This window comes from Empidonax traillii, unplaced genomic scaffold, assembly GCF_003031625.1.
Source record: "Empidonax traillii isolate 1590-97213 ecotype Southwest subspecies unplaced genomic scaffold, ASM303162v1 scaffold1:size7828297, whole genome shotgun sequence".
In the NCBI taxonomy this organism is placed as follows: domain Eukaryota; kingdom Metazoa; phylum Chordata; class Aves; order Passeriformes; family Tyrannidae; genus Empidonax; species Empidonax traillii.
Window position 1 is genome coordinate 4,526,978 of NW_020955194.1, and position 25,362 is coordinate 4,552,339.

Consider the following 25,362-nt stretch of genomic DNA (forward strand, 5'->3'; position numbering starts at 1 on the left):
GTCAGGCACCGCTAATCCTGCATCCGAGGCAGCCTTTCCTTTTTCATAGTTTCTCTCCGCGGCGGGGCCGGGGCTGCGGAGCCCGGGACACCCCGAAGCTCCAGCGCTGAAACTCCAAGCACAGCGAGCTGAGCGCTTCCCGGTGGCGGGGGAAAGTTCCCCAAAGTTGGCCCCGGCGGGGCGGGGCGGAGCGGAGCCCGCGGCGCCCCCGCCCCTTCCCCGGCGGAGCCCGGCCCGGGCCGCCCCGGCAGGGGCGGGCAGGGGGAGGAGCGCGTTGGGCCGGGCCGGGCCGGGTCGGGCGGCGCTGGACGGACTGGGGGAGCTGCTGCACCTGATACACCGGGGCGGGAGCGCAGGGAGGGAGGGAGCGGCGCTGCCCTGCCCGCCGCCTGCGAGAGCCTCTCCCCGCCGTTAGTCAGCGCTGGTCTCGCTGCCTCTCCCTCCGCCCGCCCCTTCTGCGCGGAGCTGGGCTCTCGCTCCTGTTCCCCTCGGGGCCGGCGGCAGCGCGTCCACCTCCTCCTCCTCCTCGTTTCCCCTGGGCCCCCATGGCTTCGGCCGGCAGCGGCATGGAGGAGGTGCGCGTCTCGGTGCTAACCCCGCTGAAGCTGGTGGGGCTGGTGTGCATCTTTCTGGCGCTGTGCCTGGACCTGGGAGCCGTGCTGAGCCCCGCCTGGGTGACGGCGGACCACCAGTACTACCTGTCCCTCTGGGAGTCCTGCCGCAAGCCCGGCAACTTGGACAGCTGGCTCTGCGAGTCGACGCTGCACAGCGGTGAGATAAGGCTGCCCTGGATCCCCCTGGGTACCCCTGGCCCCCCTTCGCTACCCTCGGCGCCCCGGCCGCGCTGCTACCCTCTCTCTGCCTGGCCCCGGCCCTCCTTCGGTCCTTTCTGCCTTTCCCCCCTCCTCGGCCGCCTCCCGCTTCCCGGGCACTGAGAATTACTCCGCTTCCAGCTGCCCTGGCTGCCCCTCCAGCATCCCCCAAGCCGCCTCTCATTCACCCTTGTCTCCTTCGGGACTGTATCGCAGCCCCTTCCCGGCGTCAGCCACCCCCCTCCCCGGATCGGAGCAGTGCCCGCGGACCTGCCCCGCCACCCTCGCTGCTCCTGCTGGTTCTCCGCCTCGCCCGCTGCTGCCCTTGCTCCCCACGCCGGGAAAAGTCACCAGTACCTTTGTCCTCCCGCTCTCCGCACCCCTCCCCTTCCCGAGCCTCTTCGTCCGTCCCCATCCTCCTCCTCCCTGCCTGCCCGCTTGCCCTCCCCAGGCTGCGCACCCCGAGCCCGCATCTCGCCGTCCGCGGGCTGGGGCGGCGGCGGGGGCGGTGGTCCCTGCGAGCGGCGTGTGCTGGAGGGGGAGCGCCGCGCTCAGCTCGTCCCTCTGCATGCGAGAGGGCAGGAGAGATGCGAGGCTGGCTTCTGTGAGCGAAAGGGATGGACGGTTCCGAATCTGCCTTGGTGTTGTCACAAAAGATCCCGAGTTTGGACTAGTTTTGCTTATTTTTTTCCGTGTGGCGGCTTTCCTATACAGTGAGAAGCTGTTTGGGATCGAGTATCTTGTAATTCCCCTCCGCCCCCATCCCCTGAAGTCACTGGTCTTGGAAAGTTGGGGCTTCCTAAACCAAAACTGGTTGTTTGTCCAGAGTGGAGACGCCTGGGCTCTGACTCTCTACATCAACCCGGGTGTGCCTGTGTGTGTCTTTCTCTAGCAGGTACTGATCTTCCCATCATCTTTCATGCGCCTTTGCCTTCATGCCACACTCCCCGTTGTGATTTCTTGATGCTCATTCCCTCTTCACCTTTCTAGTTCTTTGATCATAGCTTGTTATTTTTTTCCATGTCGTTTCACTATTGCTTGGAGTACTTCAAAAACAGGTTGTGAATTATAAAAACAAGCTGCCTGTTGAATATTTTTCAGTAAATTCTTTTGTAGTACGGTGATTGTTTTGGTTTTCATGGGTAGTTTTATTTACTTTATGCCTGATAGCAACTTCTGGAGCCCCAGCAGAAACAGTGACAAATGCAGCCAGCCTCCCCCTACGTCGTTTTCATCCCCATCCCTGTCCTCCACACACACACGCTTGCATTGCTAAATCATCCATTTGGATCGCAGTGCTCTCTGGTTGGGTGAATCGTGCAGGGACAAGATATTTGTCTTGGGAACGAAAACAAGGGACTGACTATATTCTAGATGTGTTCTGTTTTCTTCTCTTTTCTGAAGTCTGAGTACAGGTTCTGGGAGTTTTTTGCTTGAGTAGGAATTGCACAGGTTCCTTTACTGCTGGGCTTTTTGCCTTTTTTTTTTTTTTTCCTGTCGTGTGCAGTAATATTTGAGGGTTTGAATGTTGCTTGGGATTTTGTTTTAAATCACGTAACACTGAGATGTATTGTAAAGAAATGTCGGTTTCAGTCAGTTACCAGGGTATCTACACAAAGTTTGGAGTGCTTTCTTTTTCTCCCCTGGTATAAATGGAAATTTATGTAGGAATGTCAGCTTCTACGTGTCTCCTTAGCAACGTGAATCCTTTGCCCCTTCTCCCTGTCTCCTGAAATAGTATCCCCTTGATTGCAGAAAGACTTTTCAGATGGCTTGAATGAGAACCTGCTTCAAATCCCCCCTCCCCACCCCGACTCCGCACACACTTGGTTGGGCTCCCCCCTCGATCCATTTCCCTGTCACGCATGCGTGTGTACACACACATACACACAAAAGTGGGACGTTAAGAAAAGCAGGACAGCTTATGGAACAGCATGAAAGGACACTAATCTCTCGTGTTCCTCTGTTGGTCACCTGTCTGTCTGTGGGAACGTGGAAGATGAATGGGTGAGGATGGATAGGAATGAAATGTAGTTTTGTTGGTACTACGTGTTGAAAATCTGTCCTTTCCTGGTGATTTCTACTATCGTGTGCACAGATTCTTGCCTGTCCAGTTTTATTCAAGCTCCTTCAATGAGCTTTACCCATTTTCCTCAGATACTTTCCAGTCTAGTGGAGGCAGGTTTCACAAGCTACTGGTGAAGAAGTGAATGATTGTTTTACTTGAGGTGACTGGAATAAACCCTTCGCTTTCCTCATGTTTGGCACACAATGCTGCATTCTGCAGACCTGAAATATGAGAAACTGCACCGTTCTCCCTTTGCCTTATGCTAGTGTGTTGCAATGCCATTAAAGTCAATAGGAGGGCTCCCACCAAGTTCACCAAGTTGTATTTTGGGCTCACATTTGAGACCCATTTTGTGTGCTTGCCTTTATATTTTAAGTGCACTTTCCTCCTACACTGAGAATCTAGCAAGCAGTGTATTTTGGAGATAGTGGAGAGCTCCCGCAGGGAAAAGCTCTTTTAGTTTGATACTAGTGCAGGCAGCTTTGCAGCTAGCTAGCTGTGAAAAGCAGTAATACACACAGGAAAAAAGGCATCTTCACCCATGGTTTTAAGAGATTTACTTCATCATCCCTTGAAGGAGAGCACCTCAAGTGGCATCATCAAGGGCAAGCTCCTGCTAGAAGCTGTTAAAGCATATTCGAGGTTTAATTAAAAACTTCTGTTGTAATTAGATGTAGGACCCCTGACTGCTGTCAAAAGGGCAACTTGGTAGTGGAGAGCAGAAGGAAATGTACAGAGCATGATTGCATTGGCTGTTATAGCTGGAAATAATCCCTCATTTTTCCTTGAGCTTCCTTTGGAGTATGTGTTCTCATGTTCATTCTTTCACTGTTCAGATGGCTTTTTTTATAACTTGCAAGAATTTTTTTTTTTTTCTTGTAACTGCAGGAGCTGGAAAGGTATTCTTGCATAACCCTTGTCTTCCTCTTCCCTAGAAGAAATTCTGAAAATTTCCACTAACAGCAGCTTCAGGAGCTGAAAAACTAACAAAGTTGCCAGTGTGGAAAGCTTTCTGATAAAATGTTGAGATCCAGAAATGCAACTGTAAAGCTGTAAAGTGTCACCAACTGTCTGGGCATAAAACTATTTTCTATGATTAAAGCTTAACTTGGCTAATTTATAAGTTGTCTTTAGATCAGCTCTATATTAAACTTGTGTGTCTTTCAACAAATTTTTTTTTTTTAGACCTTATTTGAAATGCATTATATCTAATTCATGATGGTTCATTTACAGATTTATCAAGAGTTATTTAGGAACATTTGTCTTTCACAGCATTAAAATTGAATGCATCCCATTTACAACTGCCTGGTGTGTCTCTACATATACAGGTACTTGTCTTCTTCCTGCAGAATTAGTAACAGTAAATTTGAATTTGTGCAATAGACTAGAGCCAATATAGCTCTTTAAATCAAAGATACACAAATATGATGTGGAAGAAATAAATGTCTCCATAGAATCTGATCTGCAGGTAAACACTGTGTATTTTGACTTCAATACATTTATATGCTATTCATAGAAAACAGCAGCTCCTTTGCAGCATTTTGGTTTATTGTGGAAACAGCACATATAAAAATACATTTGAATGGTTTTGTACTGATTAACTGTATTCACTCTGGTGAATGTGGGAGTATATGGCTTTGTTACTTTACAACCCATGCATTTCCTTATGCAACGTTCAGTTTTCTTTAAGAATATTGTGCTCTTTTAGAACTGTCCATGAGTTTTTGAAAGACAAAACGTTCTTAGGGAAATACAATGCAACAGCGTCTCTGAATGCGTTTAAACTTTGTGATGAACAAACCATGAAGGTAAGCTTAGCTTATAGCACAGTGCAGTAAACAACTTGAGTCTAGTTGTAATTTTGTTCTAATTTGTTCTTAAAATAAAAATAGCATCAGAAGCTGTTCATTCGGTAGCACTTCAAGGGACTTAACCTTAATTATACATTAGGTGCAGATATCTGAATTGACATGCCTGAATAGTCTTGGATGGTATCTCTTTGTTTGGAATTTAAGGAGTTGTTCCAAGGGGAAATTGCTAGCTCAAAAGCAGCTTCCTCATTAGAAGATCTGGATCATTGCTCAGATTTGATGTTGACATGTATTTGTAAAAAGCTCAGCGAGGCTGGTAGTTTGTTTTAAAATAAAATAAGAAGAGCTAATGTAATTTTACTAACCTGAAAAAAGTGGCTCATACAATGTAAGGAGGAATGAATAAAACATTGCTTCTGGTTTTGAAAAATGTAGTCTGTAATTTTGTGTATTACTCTAATAATCATCCCCAATACCGTATCTGAAGGTGGATATAAAATCAAAAGCCATACTACTTCAAACTCAGGCTCTAAGACTGCTTAAGCTGACCTAACTTTGAAGTTGAGTCTGAGTTGGAGATTGGCCCTGTTTTCCATGGGAAGCTCAACTAGATGACTTCCAGAGATCCTTCCCAACCTAAATTATTCTGTGATTCTATGATGGCTGATACTCTCTTTATGCCTGATGTCTACTTGGCTTCTTCAACCTGTGCAGAATGCCTTGAATTGGTTAACTACCCCTCACAATAGCCCTTGATAGACTATTCTAAGATATGCTCTCTCTTCTACAAATCAGTTATTTTAGCCTTAGACTTCCCAAGGCCATGCTCTGTGGGTGCAGCAGATCTGTCACTCCTGCTCAGCAGCCTGGACCTTTTAGTACGATGGAGGCCACCACTTCAGCCTCTCTTCTCCAACCAGATGAGATGTGGTTAGAACATCTATGTGTAATACATTAGGTTTGTGTGAGTTTATCTTATCAGGTGAAGAGCACCGAACACCTTATCAGTGATAATACTCTTAAAAAAAAAAGAGATGACTTGTAGCTGTAATTTATTTTATTGTAATTTATTGTTACTGCTGTTGTTCATTGCAGTTTTAAAATCAGTAATGTATCCCACTGTGTCAAGATTTATTAAATAAGATGTTCCTTCTGTTAGGGATAATACAAGTAGTTTTAATATTTGATGAGATTTTTATATTTAGAACTGCATAGAGTGATCTTGCCTCTGTTACTAATTTGTGGCCCAAGTGGACCACGTAAGATTCAAGGTAACAAGCAGGAGGAGGGGTAAAGTTCATCCAGCTGTATTTCTTTGTGTTTCACTTATTCCAGTTCTGTAGTATAAAGGCCATTGTTTTGATGAGAAGTACTCCTGAAACTCTTTTAAATGCTAATTATTTTTCTTAAGGTAAAATGGAATGAGTTTTGAAAATTGCAGAGGATTGCCAGTTTGCTTAAGGAACACTAGTAACTGTGGAAAATAATTACATTCATGTTCAGTTGCGAAGCACACTACTTCAGATTGCTAAAAAGTAGTAGCATATTCAGAAGAGGTCGGAAAAGCTGGGCTTTTCATGAAAAGCTTGTATAACACATCTCCCACTCTTCTTTCCTAATGACATAAATTTAAGATTTCCAGGTTTTTGTGAAGTTCTTGGAGTTGTGGGTGTGTGTAGTTGTTTGGGATTTTTAAAATTATTTTTATAGAATGAATTAATTATTATTTATTAATTAATAATTATTAATTAATTATTTTTATAGAATGAATGAATGAATAGCCAATAATTAAATAGTAGCAAGCTAATCTCAGAAGAATGCCATATATCCAGTGGAGAAAAGGCCTAAGTTCATGCTGTACTATTCTGTGAATGAATTATAGATTACATGATTTTCTGTAATGCTGTGCTTGGCTTGAAGACCTTTGTTGGCAAAAGTGATATACAATGCATATTGCTTTTTAAATAATAAAATAAAGATCTATATAATGGCACCACTTAATTCTTTGCTTGAAGTTGTGCTGCATTTTAATGATTTTACTCCATGATTTTGGAAATAAAGGCAGGCCAGAGCTCAGAGCAGATGTACAACCCACCCCACCCCTCTGCAGAGTGTATGTATTTTGTATAAATAAGGAATGCAAGCTTTACTCTTCAAGAGAAATGTGTGTCCGTGGGCAGATGAGCAAGCACCTGCTATGTTTCAAACTGCTCATGCATCTGTAACCCCCTAGGCACTAGACCATTTTGTTGTCTTGCAAAATCTGTCTCTTTTACACAGCAGTAAAGTTGCTTACCATATCTTTATTGCTTTTGCTGTACAGTCTGATCCCCTGTAGAGAGGGGAGATAAAACTTGGGGCAGTGCTGAAGCACACAGAAAGTTTTGAGTGCTGCTGTCTCAGGGCCATGTGTAGTCTGATGAACACAGCAGCTGAGATGGGGACATCAGACAGGTTAATGCAGTCTGTGTTTTACACGGAGATGATGTAGGGACCATCCTGAGAAATGAACCATTTCTGCTTTGTGTGGTGTTGTCTCCTTTGGGAGGAAAACTGTCCCCTGCACTCTCAGTACCATCTTTGGGTGGATGGCAGGGGGGACTCTGCTTTCCATTGAAAGTTGAGCAGAGTCTGCGTAGCGGCTACCTCATTATTCCCTCAAACTATCAAGCATGCCCTTCCCAGGCTGAGGAGGGTAGTTGGCAGAGCACCTACTGCCCGGAGCATCCTGCTAGTAGCCTGTTATCTTGCCTGGAAAAGAGTCAGCCTCTTCCCCCCCTCATCACAGTTACCTTGCTGTGGAGAAGAGGAAAGCAATAGGAGGAGCCCAAGGGAGAGGGATGCAGCTCTGTAGGTGGCTGCTGAGGACTTTTCCCCTCAAAGGTGAGAGAGCCCTGAGTCTGGGCTGCCTTACAGTAGTGCTCAGTATTGTACCTCAGTGGAAAGGTGAATAAACAGCTGCACAATGTGGGAAGCGACCAGTTAAGTAAGAGGCACTTGAAAGCAAGACTCAGATTTGGGTTCCCTCACGTCTATTTGTTCATGGACCTTATAAATCTCATGTTCATCTTTTTCCAGCTTGGGTCTAGCAGACAGATGAGAAGAGGAGAGTAGTTACAATCTACCCTAGCAGTTAAGAAATCCCTCTGGGAAATGGGAGCAGAGGTTTGAGTCCAAGCTAGAGATGGAAAGCAAAGACCTTGCAGCTTCTGAGAAGCTCTGTAGCCCCTGGTACGTGGCAGCCAAGGAGGTGTCTGCCTTTCCTCTTTCACTGGTCAGCTGCCATCGTTGTAGCGTTCTACATCTCTCTAAGACAGAGGTGTATCTGGGTCTGCCCCACTTTTTTGGATGTCTCTGTACTTGTTCTCTTTTTCTTTGACTGATTCTAAGTGACTCTCTACTCGGCATCAGGAACACTAAATCATCCTGCGAGCTTCTTATACAGTAAATGGAAAATGACTGATGCCTTATGTGGTGCCTCTGAATTATCCTTAGGAGACACTTAGGGATTTTGGCACCCGGAATAAAATGCTTACATTTCTCTTTGGGTGTTGTCAACGTCCTGGTGATTTAGAGCTGTAGGAAAGTCTTCCCGTTAAGCCCTTGGGTGTTGTGTGAGACTTGGGTTCTTGAGGGCTTTGTCCCATGTGTTATGTGTGGATGAAGACTTAGGGAATAGCATAAGTAAATTTCCTCTTGAAACAGCAGAAAATGACATGTCTTCAAAAAGCTTATTTTTAACATGTTTGTGACCTCATATAGGTATTTTATGTGTTCAAATTTATGTCTTTTAGAAGAAAGCCTTGGTGTGAAGTATTTGAGTTCTGTCTTAAGGAAATGATGCATTCATCCACAGCTGGCTATCTCCCATAGCTCTGGTAATGCTTTTTAAGTGTCTGAGTATCCACATGCACAAGTAATTTTCATACTTTAGAAAAACCTTTATCTATAAAATAAAATAAAAAAAATGTAAAAGGCAGAGTATGTCTGTGCAGCAGCCAGCAGTAGTAAGCATACTATACTAATTGACAACAAGCAGAAAATACTTACTTAATGTGATTTTTGTACAAGGCTCCATTGTAGAAACTGTGGCTAGAGCATCTTATGGAGGATTGGTATGGATCTTGCCAGAAAGTGCATCTCTCTGCAGTGTGCAGAAGTGTATGCTACAAAGTCTCAAAAGACACTTCTTGCAGTGCTGGCCATGCAAGAGGAGAGGAATATGGACCAAGTAACTTAAGGACACTGGGGTTCCCAGCTTTAGCCAATATCCCTTTCATCCACAGCTGAAGTCATCTGACAATCTCCTTAAAAGCCATAATTATGGCTCAGGTGAGACTCCAAAGGTCTGACTTCTCTGTGGAGTAATTTGATGTGAGAACTTAATGGCCACTGAAAGTTCTTATTTTACCTCAACATTTCCACCAAATTCCCTGGAGCTTCCCCTTCCACCCAAGTTTGTGCATCTGATTGTGCTGAAGAGAGAGGAAATCTTACTGGTTGTGCACTGCACATTTAGAAACTAGATTTACCTTTATGCTTTTATGTAATCACTGGACTTTTTAAGCTTCTGTTGGCTATTCGATGACTAAGTTTGAATATGAAGAAATTAGGAATATCTCTAGCCATCTTCTTTATCTAAGTTGATTGTTATGATATTGGGTGGGTTATATTTAATGTCTTATGTGTGGGTGGCTTAGCTTTCTCAGCTTGACACATTCTTTCAAATTCATTATATATTATATATTCATTATATATTAAATGCTATATTACAACTTCTAAGACTATTTATTGGCTGAGGGCAGGTATGTGAAAAGTAGAAGCTTTGCAATGAATCAGAGAAACTTCCCTGAATGTTGCATTTTGTTCCCTGCCAAGGTTTTGCTTGGTGCTAAAAGGTCAGCCATTGCCTTCATCATGTAACATCTGCATGTATTTTCTTACTTCAGCCTCTGTGAGGAGGAGACTTAGTGGAGAGCCACTGTATGAAAGAAAGGAATATTTGATTGTTTCTTAAGAATTTAATTCAGCTCACTTGCACTATCTGAAAAAGCCCTATACACAAATGTTTTACATATTCCACACTATATTTCTATGCCCACTGTGGTAGAATACCATGCAGATAAAATATTTAATTTTGGGGTACCTTGCTGCAAACAGGACATCTGTGACAATGTTAGCTTTTTGCATTGCTCTTTCTCATATTAAAAAAGGAATTAATTACTAAAAAAAAAATTCAGAGCTTTGATGAGTTTTCTCCTCCTTTTATGACTTTTCCTGATTTTATCCTAGTATGGAAGTATTTTGTCCAAGAAATAGAGCAAATAGAGCTCTTCTTAATTAAAAATTACTGTACAGCTTAAAGCCTTAGGTCATTTCTTTTGAGGGAAAGAAGGCAGGAGAGTCAAACATTTCAATGTGCAGTTGACACTGGGCTTCTGTATCACTGAGAAACAGGCAGAGTTTCCAAAGAGAAAGGAGACCAAGCTGTCCTTACAAAAAGGCACTGAACTGACTGATGTACGAGGAATTAGCCCCCAAACCATGATGGTATTGTTTCAGTTTTTGGAGTTTTTTGGTTTTAACTGAAGATGGTAATTTTAATGAACACCATATGTGTTTTGGAAATATGTGTTAGGTACCTAGGTTCATATTTATATATATATTTCCAAATATTGAAACCCACATCCCTAAACTAAGAGGCAGATTTTTATAACTACAAATATGCAAACTGTGTCATCACTGTCAGAACCGCAGTATATATTTCTCATGGTTGTGATGCTTCTTAGGGATTTGCAGGCCTAAAAATAGTATACATTAAGTGAGGCTTTTCTTAAGACATCTCTGGAGTTACTTAACAAAAATGTCTTTATTCTAGTTGTTCAGATGGGATAGGTGGTATTATCAGTGTAATTCCTAAAGTATTGCTAATAAGATGGAACACTAAAAAAAATCTGAAGTTATGCATTCTGTAGACTTTACAGTCTAAACCAACAAAGCAACTTAAGTGAGGCATGACTATGAGAATTTTTTAAAAGTTTGTTTACATATGTGTGACTAAAATGTTCCTAATATTTTTCTGAGATAGATGTGTAGTGTAGAACACTAGCAATGTACAGTGAAAAATACTGATGTGCACTCTTAAAGAGTAACCATGTTATGTGTTGAATATAGAAAACTAATAATTATCATTTCTCAGGTCCTATTTCGCTCATGTTTATGCATGTTTCTATCACAGTGAGAACATGCAGTCTCACTGAACTGCTGAGGCTCCTGAACTGAATATAGTAACTTATTTGCAAGACTGGTGCATTCCTAGAAATGATAGAAGCATATTTTGGATACTCTAAAGTAGACTTAGGATGTTTATGTTCTGTGTACCAGTAACACTATGTAACAGAGCAGTCTGCTGATCCCATTTTGGTGCTGTGTGTTATAAATCACTCTTGGATAGTCTGAGGAACACTACGGATTTTTATTGTAGAAAACTGTGTTTGCTGTATGTTGTTATACTGTTGAAGCTATCAGACTTAGAGGGTGTTCTGCCTTCAGAGGTAGTGATTCGATTTTCTTTGGATGTTTCTTTTATTTTGTGTAAAGTCCAAAGGTCTGGATTTTTTGTCAAAAAAAAAAAAAATTGCTGTCAAGTAGAAGACCCATGCAGAAGAGTTTATTTCCTTAATCCAGCATAGGCTTTATTTTGTCACCAGATCAAATGGCTTTCAGAACTGGAAGTTAAGATTTTTCCAAGATAACAAGGAGTTTTAAACAGGTAGCAATATAGAAAAGTTTAGTCCTGTATTCTTTGTGCACTAATGTCTGACCTTCACGATGTTCTTCAACCAAAGTCCCACTCACCTGCAGCTCAAGGCGAAGGCTGGTGGTGTTGTATGCTCCTCTGAAGGGAGGAGCTAAAATAAATTAGCAAGTTCAGACACAACAGAACACAACATTCGCTACCTGATCCTCAGCTGTTAGTGTGAAACAGTAAAAGCCTTGGTTTTGTGCTGCTGTCAGCATCACTGTGTAGGTTGCCTTACTCAAGAAATTAATTTTGTTTATCCAAGTAATTTCTTTTTTAGTTAGCAGTGTAGGTGTCTTCCAACACTCATTTGTCCTTCTACCTCCCACATCAGTACCATAGTAAGGTGGCTTGTTCATTTTTTAACCTTTATAAAATCCATATATGTCTATCTGTCCTGGAAGTCAAACTATATTTTAGCCCCATGCTTATATCATCTTTGCCTAGGTTATTTTCAGTTGTTTGATGATCTGGCCAGTGTGGTTTTGGAAAGTAATAGGGTACTCAATGTGTTTTCCATTTAGCTGCTACTCCAGTGTTGCACACCTTCCCTTTGCATTAGACTTTGGCATCTGATCAATGCAAAGATAACATTTATTATTTTTTTATTTGTAATGGCTTTCAAAAATCTTAGTTTCTGAGTTTTCCCATCTGGCACTTTGATTTATTTCATCAATTTTGTATGCCTTTTAACTTTGGTGCAACATGGATTTATGTGTCTAGTCTTTGTATCTGTGTAGTTTTCTAGTGCAAGAATTTCTTTCATATTGTTCCAAGGTGGTCAGTTCTGTTTATTTATTTCTGTATTTTATATTTGTAATGCACTCTGATATTGGAAGAACCCTTTCTAAATCATCAGTACAGTAACCATTTGGTGTTTCTGAAGGATAATGTCAGCATTAAAAACCACTCTCCATAACATCTCTATCCAGTTCTAAAATCATGTTTTCATCCCAATAATAATAGTATAGCAGTGGGACACATAAGAAAACTGACATTAGAGATTGCATGCTGACAGTAGGAGAATGAGAGATTGTTCCCAGCCTTGGGTTTTAGTCCAGTAAGAAAAGGAGTAAAATAGCTTGAAAGGTTGAGTACTTAATAATTAAAGTATTAGTATACAGCATGCCTGGATTTCTGAAAAGAATGAAAATAAATGTGTGTACTTGCACAAACACACATTTTAAATCACTTTCTTTCAAGCTCTTATATTTACTTTCTTCTTTCAATCGCTTTCGTCCTTCTTCATATAATGTATGAAGGCTTTTTGGTGATAACTGCCAGTATTCCATTCCCAAACTCCACAACTTCACTGTCAGTATCTTCAGCAGATTAGATTCATCTTGAAACTGCATGCATTGTTTTTTGAAACAGTGCTTTCTACTCTATTCCAAAGGAGAATGTTCATTTTTGTTGTTATTTTAGTAACCTTAAGATCTCTAAATTTATTTTGGAAATAATTAATCGGGAGGTTTTTTTTAAATATATAATGCATTTGGACATTTTATCCTGGGTATCACATGAATGCTAGTATTTTCAAAGTAACGAGATGCATAGGATCCATAGGTCCTTTTCCCACAAGCTGATTTTATGTCATCTTCCTTGAACTGGTAAATAGTAGTGATAAGTAGTAAGTAATGATCTGATTCTTTCTCTTGATGCCTGTTACTGGAGAGAGGCAAGGTCTTAAGATATTCTTCTCCAAAAAAAGAGACAGCACAAAGCCCATGCCTTTCTAAAATCCCACAGAAGCTCTTAAGTTTTATCTTGGATGTTGTATAGACCAATCATGGCCATCAGGTTACAAATGGATTTTGGTTTACGTGATTTAAGACTGCAAGAATGTTGTTTATAACTGCATCCATAATGTATGAGAATAACCAAAAAATGTGCTGGGCCAAATGCAGAAGTTGCTTTTGGGGGAATAAGTGACACTTGATGATAACTGACATTTTAAAATGGACTTCAGATTTGACTGGGTCTGCAGCTGATGATTGTTACTACCTTTATAAAGGCTTGCGTTCCAGCTCTTTTTATGTGTTGATTTATTTAAAAATTCCTTTGAGTGTCTCCTTCCTTTACCTCAGTTTTGTTGTTCATATTAAGTGGCCTTGGTGCTTTCCAAGTGACAGGTGTGTGTGGTGAGGCTCCATGCATTTCCCTTGCTATGTCATCCTAATCAGCTCAAGCAGAGGTTTGACTTTCACTCTCTGTTGTGACAAAGTTACGACAGACTGAAGGTCAGCTAACACACACTAGCTAATCCTGATCCAGCCTCGCTTTCTCATTCTAAATTGGATAAGAGCCAGGGGACCAAATTATTCAGTTTTACTCAAGACAAAATCCCAGTGAGGCCAACTAAGCTTTGAGTGAGCGTGGGAGGTTGTGGCACTTTGCTTCCGAGTTACATGTGTTTTATAAAGGTGATTCACTAATGAGGGGAAAAGAAATTCAAGGCACAGCTGTGTATTTGCCTGAGCCTTGATGCAACCTCTATGTTCCTCATATTTTGCTGTTTCTGTCAGGTCTGGGTTACTGAAATTATATTTTTTCTTTTCCTTTCTCTTTCTTTTTTCCCCTAGACTGGCAGATAGCTACTCTGGCTTTGCTGTTGGGTGGTGCTGCCATTATTCTCATAGCTTTCCTGGTCGGGTTAATCTCTATCTGCGTGGGATCTCGGAGGCGGTTCTACAGACCGGTTGCAGTCATGCTCTTTGCTGCAGGTAAGCACTGGCACCACTAAAAAGGTTTCATGAGAACAGCTTCTCTTTTGTGAAGGAAGACATGCCTTGTTCTGCATACTAATTCAGAGATGTTTGGTTTACTTCTGTGTTAACTCTGGTGAGGTTTTTCAGGTTATGGGTTCTGCAGAGCATAAATCATTTTTGCAGTTGAACTATTATTAGTTCATAAACAATTATTTATTTGCATTGTATTTATTGTATTGTGAATTACATGCAGCAGGGGAAACTACAGAGGATAAATCTCAAAATACCCTTTTTAATCTGTGACTTCATTCTGTTTGGTGTCCCCGTTTTTATTCTTCACACAAAACCACTTTTATCCTGATGTTTTTCCTTTTACAGTTTTATAACAGGGAAATTAATGCCCAAAGGTGAACCCTGGAAGCTCAAAATAGGATTGTCTTGCAAGGTGTTTATATATGCCCCTGCGCCACAAGGAATTAATTTCATAGTGTCATCTTGCTTACTTAGTTATTAATTTAACAAGCTGTCACATTGTAGTCCCTGCTTGGTTTAAAAAACAGAAAAATGGAACAGTTTATGTAAACTGTCACAAAATCTTAAGGGAGACCTGTGAATCTGAATTTTCTCTAAGACTGGTCCAGTGAGGTACAATTACAATATCAAATCATCTCCTTTTCTACATTTTGCTGTTCTGGGGCTTCATCAGCAAGGATGTTTCAGATTCTCCTGAGACTCACCAAGCATGGTCTGCCTTCATCCTGTCATTCGTATCTGCATTGGAGCCAGCAGCTTAAGCCCCTTCTGATAGCCCATAATGAAGAGGATGACAGAACCTAGTCTTGGGGATGTATTAAAAAAAGGCACTTACAAGGATGTGAAAAGATAAGAGCACAGAACCGCGGGGTGTTTGGGATGAAGCAGAGCTCCCGGGAAGGCTCCTGCTGCCCCCTGGTGTTAACATTACCTTGATGGAGCTGCAGAATCCTTCAAAATGCACTTTTATGTGCTGAAGAGATATTTGTACATTACATTTCCTTTCAGGAAATGAAAGCAACCTTGAATTAGATTCCCATGGTGGAAGTCGTCTGTTTTTTTCTGCGTGTCACTTTGGTTTGGTTGAATGATCATAGAACTGGTCCCATTGTTTTAAAATTTAGTGTTAATTCTGAGATTGTAAAGCATGCTGGGCAGTTATCTTTGAAGGAAATGGGATTATTCAATTTCTGTAGGGGTTTCTTATTTGGAGTTTGACTTTATTTCTCATAACATTGTGGAGTAACTTGGTAATTATTCAGCCATACACTGCCTATCTTGCCATCTTGCTCATTTAGTATGTAGTTAAGTTTGTACTAAAAAAAAAGAAACAACTTTCCCTAAGACAAGATTTCCTCAAATTCTACTATTTGTCTTAAAGTTTAATCTGTTCTTCTCTGCGTAAAACTACTTCTAGTCTTTATTACAAGAAGTTGGTGGTAGAGGGGGTTTAGTGCTTGCTTGCACCTAGGAGGAAAATATATTGGTTGTTTAGCCCAAATATTCTGTATGACTCTGGTTAGGAGTCTACCAGCTGCCTCTGGAAAAATTGCTTAGTATGAGTTGCCCAGAGACGTTGAATGATCTGTGTGGGTGTCAGGTAGAAAATATCTCTGAGTGGAAGAAAGGACAAAGTGGAAAAGTGGTTTCCAGGTGCTTTGGAGTCCAAACAGTTGGTTGGCTCCAGGATATTTTTTTCCTTCAAGTTTTGATTTCTTTTTTTTTTTTTTCTCCCCTCAGTTTCAGATTTCAGTTAGCAACTCTGTAGGTGAGGGAGAAGATTGACTGACCAGGACTGGACAGATGAGAAAGCAAAGGAACAAAAAAAAAATTTAACCTAGATACTGTGGAATAAACCAGCCAGTAATGAACAGTTGTGAATGTATTTTCACAGAACTGGCAGTATGTTCTTTAATGGTGAGAGGAACAGGAATACCTCAGGTAATGGTAAAATGTGGAGTGCACAGAAAAGATGTTCTTGCATGGAGCCACCTTGTCTTAGACAGCTTTTTGGTCTAGTAGAAATCACTAGCTTGTGTACTTGCTGGGATATCTTAGTGCTTGTGAACCAAACTGGCTCTGAAAACTGCATCCTCAAAGCACCACCTCACAAACATGTCAGTATAGGAGTTTCCTGACACACTTACCAGATAACTAAGTGCTAACTGAATCTTAATTTTGGGGCAGGAAGAGAAAGTCTACTTACTGAAAATCCATAAAAGAAAAAAAAATATATTAGCCTTCTGTTGCTTAACAAAAGTAGCAATATTTGGGAGAATAACCTGTTGAGGTTAGTAAGCTTTTAACACATTTCACAAGATGGTTTTATATGCAAGCTGTGTCAAGGAAAAGTATTACAGGTGAGAGAGCAATAAAAAATGGTGGCAGGTAATATTTGGAGAATATTTAGAGGACATAGCTTTTCATTCTGACAGAGTCAGAGCACAGTCCGACTTGACTGAATCCAGAGTTCTGTGATATTACCTGTCTTCATAATGATGTGGAAGATAGACTAAAAGTTTGTTTGTCAAATTTTACAGTGAAGCTAGAAAAAGTTGCAGACAGATTTGAAGACAGAATTTGATTTTGAGAAGTTTTTGGAATGGTCTGAAAGAGAAGGATTGACTTCAGTAGGATGTAGTGCAAGTTGCTACAGGGCAGCAAAAAGAGTCATAGTATCAAAGGAACAGTATTAGGGAAGATACACTGTAGGTCATGTAGTCCAATCTCCTTGTTGAGGCGGAACAGTCACTTAACACTGACAGAATTGTCTGGACCAGTTTTGAAGAAACTCAAGCATGAAGATTCCACAACCTTTCCAAGCATGGTCTCCTTGGCCCATACTACCCTCCTTATGATATTTTTTTCTTTGCTGATGTCCATCCAGAATCTCTGAAATGGAGATTTTTGTCCATTTTCATTATTGCCAGGTTGTCTGGTACTAAAGATTTTATTTTTTTTTTTTCTGTCACCGTTGCAGCTTCATTTACTGGTAATCTTTGAAAGTGTAACACCTATTGGTTATTAAAGAAGTGCTTTACTCATATGAAGTTATCAGGAAGAATGGGAAGAAAGGTGTTGAGAACAGAAGTACAGAACTTAATGGCCAGAACCACCATTTTCTTAATTGCAGATCAATTAGAAAGCCTCACCATAAGTGTGTGTGTGTGGCGGGGTATGAAATCAAAAGTGTTATAGTCAGACATTTGAACAAGGAAAGAAAAGACGACTGAAATTATATTCTCCTAGTTTTAAAGCACGTGTTATGACTTCTGCATGTTTAGTGCAGTGAGAACATATAATTGCTTATATTTCATGTAAATGGAATAAAACTTGTATTCCTGTTCCCATATTGCAATCATCATAGTGCTAGTCATAAAAATGGGCCCACATTTGAAGTGAGCAATCAAGTTTGAGACAATTAGTCTTTTTTGAATGGTATTTGAGTAGCAGATTTTTAAGATTTCCTTTGCAACTCATTGTTTCTACGGAAGAAGACTAGTGCTTCTGAAAAGAGTTAGTACACACTTCCCTAAAGCAGGCCAACATAACATGGAGTTCCTTTAAATTTATTAGGAACAGATCAGTAGTTGCAGGCATTGGTTTCAACATCTTTTTGGGTCATACTGGCCATTTCTCATAACTTCACTGCCTGTTGTTTCTCGCTTACACAGCTCCCTTCCTGCTCTTCAGGGAAAAACAATGACAGAAGGCAAAATTAGTGCAAAGTGATGTCAGTGCTCTGCAGTGTGGCTGTTCCCACCACCCAGTTGCTGCCAGCATTTCCTTCGAGTTTTGAAATTGTGTAGCTGGACCAGTAGTAGCAAAAGAAGGAACTATAAAAATGTCAAAAACCACTTTTGTGAGTGTTGCTGCTTTAGCAGCATGTTCCTCTCCCAAGAGAATCACTTTTTTGTTGTGTTTTGACAAGTCCAATCTGTAGATGGAAGTTAAGCATGCTTCATATGTTACACTGGGAAAGATGGAGAGTTGCACTTGACACAGACACAGACGGAGCAGTTTCTGTGTTGACTCAGCAGAGATTCTGCATCCCTAGTTCAGAAAGTCTCTAAAAAAAGTCGTTTATTTCCATACATCTTTGGAAATCTTTATTGACTTTGAATGGTCTTAAAGATGTGTTGAAAGCTGAGCATATGTTGAGGTGCTTTGAGGTATAATGATGCTGTCATTATACAGAATTGCAATGCATAATCTTTTCATAAGAGTAGGTGCTTCCTCTAGTGTATCCTGCCAAAGTTTCTCCAGTGTTGCACAGTATTTTGTTAACTGACAGACCAAAAAAATTATATTAAAATGGAATAACATAAAGTAACACTTCAATAACTGTAGAATAAAAAAAAAAAATCCTGTGGATTTTGGTATCCCCATCAGAAAATCCACTAAGCAAACATTATTCAGATTGTCAGTCTCAAGAAAGAGTCCAAAGATTAGTCTGTAGGCTAAGGTGCTGAGAGCTGGAATTTGCAATGCATGTTTCATGATGTGTTAAAGAGGGTCTAATGAACATGGGAAATCATCTCCCCACACCAGTCCTGTCCACAGGACAGGTGAGCTTTAGTCTCCAGGGCTAATGAAGGGGGACAGTTTGACATCACTGAAAATGCGTGTGGTAGTGAAAAGGCAAATGACAGATTTTGAGTGTGCAAAGTGTTCAAGCAGTGGGAGAATACAATTACTGCTATTTTATTTTCCTGTACTTTCTCAGTGTAATTGCAGAAGGGCTTCTATGGTCCAAAGAAGTCTTCCTCCCTTTTATCCACTGGAATTTTATATCGGTGCTGGCTTTGTAACACTTCTCAAATTGCATCTGTTCCTCTTACAACACCTAATAAACTGTAAAAAATGATCCAGGAAATGTAAAGAAAGTAGTTATTATGGCATTATACCGCTGACCTGTCATCAGAGCATGTCTCAGGTCTGCAAATACTTTAAGCACATGCTTAGTTGTGTGTTTGTGTCCAGCCTGGCTGTAGACAGGGCCTGGAGTGGTTTGCAGGGATGGTCATGTGCTGAAGTCTTTAAAATTGCTGCTGTTAAAAAAATGGAAGGGAGCATTGTGATGGGACATATCATGTATCTGAGGGGTAAAAGAGATGATTTATCCATGCCTGTAATGTTTGGTCTTTTGTGGGTGGCAGAACAAGAGGCCTGAAGAATCACTACATCATACAGCTTTTTCTTCAGAACAAGTGTGAGTTTCACCTACTCACCTTGTAAACTGTTGTCTCAATATTCTGTTAACAGTGAGCCTGAATTTAAAAGAAAATGGATGCCCATTGAACATCTTGTGAAAATTGAGGTCCCTCATATTTGTATTTTTCGGGTTACTATGTGTGGGTTTTTTTAATGTAGCACAATAATTAACAGCTTTGCTGAATTCCCCTGCAAACGTGTGCATTCAGCTTTGCTGAATTCTCCTTCTGCAGCAGATCTGGCCGCAGGGACAGTGCTATAGGAACTAATGATTTTGAAGGTTTTTTATTGCCTTGGATTTTATCTATGTTATTTTTTTTTTTCATGGCAAAACATTTGTGATGACCCACCCCCAAAATTCGTACTATAAGGCAATGTTTTGCCAGTTTGAAGTTTAGTGACTGATTAAACTTTATAGATTCCTTGGTATTCTGTGTGACAGTGTCCTCAATTCTGATTATACTCTACAGTAATGCATATGAAATATGTAATTCACTGAATGTCTACTGTGCGTAAATATGTATCACCTATGACACTGAATTATTTCTAGGCAAAGTAAATTATTTGTTTCTCAGCTATATTTCTTAATATTTGTTTATTCTTGCATCTCGTTTTGACTTATTTATGATGGCAATAGAACAAGTTTTGCTATTATGGAAAGAATAATGACTGCATACTAAAATAGAGAGAAAGGAATACAGGAAATATTCCTTTTGCTGTTTATTTTGTGGACATTTGAAGGATTGTCATTATACCATGGCAGTAACATTTGTTCATCAATGAGGGAATAGGGAAGAGCTGCTCCTGTTGCCTGTGAGTGAAAGGAAGGTGATTCAAAAAGAACAGTACTTTCAAGCTAAAAACTCCCCAGGAGCATTTTATGTGTTAATTCAGATATGTGATGTTTTCCTTGTTTTAGGAAAACGAATTAAGGCTGCTTCTGACATTTGTATTGTTTTTTCTCTTACAGTTGTTCTCCAGGTCTGCAGCTTAGTCCTTTACCCGATCAAGTTCATTGAAACGGTCAGCTTGAAAATATACCATGAATTCAACTGGGGCTATGGCCTGGCATGGGGTGCAACTATATTTTCGTTTGGGGGTGCCATTCTTTATTGCCTGAACCCTAAGAACTATGAAGACTATTACTAGAATCATTTAATGAAAAGAAAAATTAAAAAAAAAAAGGATTACCCCATCTTTTCTAGCTCACAGTTTTTTTAGAACACTCGTGGAGCACCAGTCTGCTCTGTTGATAAAATAGCCTTTACCTTTTGGGTGTGAACACTGTAACCAGCTTTTACAACCATTTAAAAGAACTGCAAACACTAGGATTACTGATCTTACATAGGCAGATGCTGCGAGCTGCTGATATGTAAGCTTCATTTTTCCTGACAACAAGCAAAAGGATCTACGTGACACAGCGATCATTGTGAGAAAACTAGTTGGAATGAGAATGCAATGCCAGCATCTGCCATTGCCTTCAGGGGAGCAGCTGGTATAGGCTCAATTTAGAAGTTTCCCTGTATCATAGAGGATTCAGAGGACTGATAAGCAGGCAGTGGCATCTTGTACAATAGGCTGTGTTTGCCCCTTGTTACTTGCTCAAAAGCACTCTTAAGGAATTAGTTTGCAAGTGACTGTGTTGAGGGAAGTGAATGTAACTGGTTAATGACTTGTCTAATATCTGCATTCAACAGTCTTCTGGGAGAATAATAAAAAAAAAGAAAAACCCAAACAAGCCCCCAACCTGCACAGGATTTCATGAATCGGTAATTGACATCACCGTGCCAGCTGTAGCAGATTGTTGAAGGAAGTCCAAACCAGAGACATGTACTTCTGACTGTGTAGTTGGAAGTTGTCTCAGCTCTTGAGTATTTTGCTGGAGGGGTGGAGGTAAGGGGGAGTAGGAAAAGATCGGATCTGTCCCTCAGGCATCTGAAATGTATGAATGAATTGCAGTTGTCCTAAGCAACCGGTTAACTTCCAAACATCGTGATGAAAAGAATGCATATGGAACAAGTTCAGTTATATTTTTGAAAGGTATTTGTTAGTATAAATGAATATATATAATGCAGATATTTATGCAGAGGGAGAGAGACAATTTGTCTTAAAATTATAATATGAGCTGTGATGCAGTGGTTAAAATACTAACTTTGTACACATTCTTGAAAGTCTTGGATTGGTACCCCCAATTTTGGTTGGTGTTACAAAATAAACATAAAATGGTTTGTCTTCTGTGTATGCCCTTGTACAGACTCTGTGTTATGGGAAATGCTTAAAAGTTCACATCAAGTTAAGGTAGAACTGGACAAAAAAACTACTTGCTATTCCATTTGTAATATAATACTTACTAAAAATTCTTTTCTAAGCCTGTTGCAAATGAAAAAACTGCCATTTTTTAAAAATCTAGTTAGGTTGTGAATGTCTCAAATCATCAAGAGTACAGCTGAGACCCCATCATGTCCATATGAAAACATAAGCACTTCAGGAGGTAATCTCTTGTTTTTAAAAGCTGAATTTATAATGGACTGTCTGATGATTATGTACATCCAATTATTTCTTGCTTAGTATGTTTCCCACTTAAAACATCCAGAGACTGTACTCATGAAATGAAACCGAAGATAAATTAGGGAGAACTTTCACATGTATTTAATCTGCATCACTTTTATTTTTGTTTACAATTTGATTATTTGGATATTTTCAATTAATTATGAGCATATTTTTATACAATTGTAATCTTCAGAAATAACTATTTTTTTTAATGGAGAAAATTAAAATATATTCTATGTGGACCTCTGCACAAGCAGATATGCTGGGGCTGCACATCCACCTCTGCACAAATGGTTTTGCTGGTTCCACGGAAAAGACTCCTGGATTACTGGATGTTAAGATCACATCAATAGTGTTCATGCTGTGCCATCATTTCCAGGGCGCTGAGATTCTGCAGCGACCGTGGGACCACAGGGCTGCCTTTAGGAGGTTTGTTGGGCGAGTATTGCTGACGTACGAAGAAGGTTTATAAAACTCTGGGGCTCTCTGGAGTTCAATCCTTTACTACCGTGGCAGCATATTCCATATCAGCAGTCTTTGCAGGACCAGTGGTGATTAATTAGATTAGATGGAGCAAATTGATAGCTTGACATGGAAGGGATTGTGTGGCAATGCCTGGAGAACAGAAAGAATGGGAGGAAAAATTATGTCCAGTTGTTTCACAGGCACCAGAGAGCGTTTGTAACTCTGCTTTTTTTTTCCTGAGACTGACTTAAGGCAGATATTCAGTATGTAGTTAACTCTGTATCTTTCTGAACAGCTGTGTAGTTCTGCTTTTATTTAGCAGCATGGAGAACATTGTAGTTTGGCGTGGGAATTAGGTTAGCGTAGAGAAGCCCACTGTGAGAAGACGTGGGGATAGTGTTTTGGTGCTGACAGTGAGTGGCACTCGGTCTATGCTGACAAGAAGGTACAATGCTGAACCCATATCTTATCCAATAATTTATCAGGTTATTTTTCTTTATGTAGAGTTTGATTGAAAGCGACTGTGAGGCCTAAGGCGAATGCAAATGAACGGCATGTGCTCTGCAAGTCACCGTCTGTCAATGGGAAAGGTGTTCAGGCAAAGCAGTTTACAAACATGAATGCCTAAAGACAAAGTTCTTTATTCTTATTTGAGTAAGAAGTTTGATTTTCAGTTTCAACATCTGCTCTTCCTCTTGAAGATGATGCAATCAGGACACACCTCTCAAACTCCTCAGGCCCTTTGTGTTTGGGTGTCTAGTAAGTGGACATAGGTACCTATGTTTAGCTTAGGTTTGCTACTGCAGTGTCTTTTTTTTTCCCCTTTACCATTGCAAATTTTGGCAAGCATTCTGTTTCTCAGCACTGAACTAAAAGGAAATACAACTTTATTCTGATTTTTTTTTTTAGCCACGAAGAGATGCAAATCTGTGTCTTGAGTGTACGTATGACAAATTAATAATTTTGTGTGTTGTGCTTGTGTCATGTCACCATTATTTCAGTTGTTGGACTTTATCTCACTGGCATAATGATTCTTTCCCACAACAAATCCGGTTTTTTTTTCTTCCAAAAATATATGAATAAATATATATATAGCAAAGTTGCAAGCAGGGCTAGTTATTTGTATTTTTTAAGCTTAAAGTATTCCGTCCGGTGCTGACAAATACCTAGCACCTCTTCTGGATTTCTTGCACAACTTCATTTAGCTTTTGTAAATTTAAAAAACAAATATAGAGAGACCTATGTGTTTGAAATATAAATGATATATATGGATTAGCATGTAACTGTATATTATTAAACATGCAATGAACTGATTGGTAAGTGAAGTCTAATCTTATGGCTAGCAATGTAATTTATTCAGACTGTATTTTTGTACAGCGCAGTGCACACTAACCTATTGCCTCTGTGTCCTCTATAATGCCTAAAACTGTGCCTAGAAATTTCATTTATGTCTTTCAAGGAAAAAAAAATTACTAAATGCTTCATGTTGTTGACAGTATTGGTTTTTCTGATGTTGTTCTTTATTTATTTTTGAGAAGTGTACGGTATGTTTATTAAATGAATCCATCACAATATGGTTCGTTTTAAATGGTCATTGTTAGCAGGGAAAGATGGATGTTTTTTTATCTAAACTTTTAAGTTTGCAGTTTTATTACCATTTCTACATTTCATGATTTTTGTAGCTTACATAAAGTTTTATGTGAAAAAGTAACTGAAATAAAAAAAAAAAATTGTTACACTAACAAAATGTGCCTGTTTTGCTCTGAGTAGATGTATGCAGCTAATGGTGTGGTTTCCTGTTGGGCAGGCTGAGAAGGAGCAGTCTACTTAGACTAATGAATATGCCTGGTATTCAGTTTTTCCATGCTAAAGAAGTCTTATCAAAATACACAGGGGGAAGAGAGGGAGAGATGGAGGGGTTTCATTGGCAAGATCCTGCATCTCACCTGGCCATAAAGCAGTAGCACAGGGCAGGTTTCTGGGTGTCACAGAGCCCACTCTACCTTTACAAAAATGTAAGTATTGTAACAACAGAAACCCATAATGTTTTTAATGTAAAAACCAAGACCATGTGTTGAAATGGACCTCTATACTGAGCACCTTGTTCCAGTGGGGGACTTTATTAATTTTATACAGGTTTCTTTTTCACATTTCCAATAATTAATACATTTTTTCTATTTCGATTCTGCAAGCTGGGCTACTTCTCATCCTGAAAAAAAAAAAAAGGTGCTATTTTTGAATCTGAAATGTGATGTTACAAAAATGGAAAAGCATGTTTAAAATACTAAAGACAGGATACTGTGTTTTTTCTACTGATGCACTGTCATCGCCTGCATGGCTGGATACCTCTGAAGTAGGCAGGCAGCAGCCTGAGGCTGCCAGCAGAAAGCAATAGGAGAAGGGGAAGCAAAATCCTTGGTTGGCTTCAGTAGACTGATGCAGTGAGCAAGTGCTGAGCGAATACAGGAACAAGGGTGGGGTACACAGAGTGGAAATCAAGTGATGGAAAAGGAATTCAGAGCAGGAAGCAAGCATCATGGGGGTGGATAAGGATGGGAGGTGTCTGAAGCTTTGTTTTCTTTTGAAATGTAAGTGCATTGAGGGAGGACATTCATAGGGAACTATGAATCCACAGTCACTGAAAGTGAGGGAGCAAGCTGGAGGTGATGGAAGGCTTATTTCTTGGCATCTGCATTAAATTCTTGTAGTTTTGGCTTTAGAGTGTACAACACCCAAGGGTTTGACCTTGCCTTAATGCCCAGATTTTAGGTCATCTGTGTTCCTGCAGTTGGCATAAAGTCAGAGGGGCCCACTGGCTTCAAGGGAAGGAACGAAGCATAGGGTGAGGGTGCCTTGCTCAAACCTTGTCTATCCAAACACACAGAATGATAGGAGCACT

At 40.3% G+C, this 25,362-nt stretch overlaps 1 protein-coding gene across 1 annotated transcript; it reads left to right on the forward strand.

Moving 5' to 3' along the window:
- Window positions 1-242: 242 nt before the first annotated feature.
- On the forward strand, window positions 243-24,202 carry TMEM47 (transmembrane protein 47). Its single transcript, XM_027887830.1, has 3 exons — window positions 243-771; window positions 14,076-14,216; window positions 20,419-24,202. Exons 1-3 carry the CDS (start codon window positions 546-548, stop codon window positions 20,595-20,597), a joined length of 546 nt encoding a protein of 181 aa, XP_027743631.1. The 5' UTR covers window positions 243-545; the 3' UTR covers window positions 20,598-24,202.
- The last annotated feature ends 1,160 nt before the right edge of the window (window positions 24,203-25,362 follow it).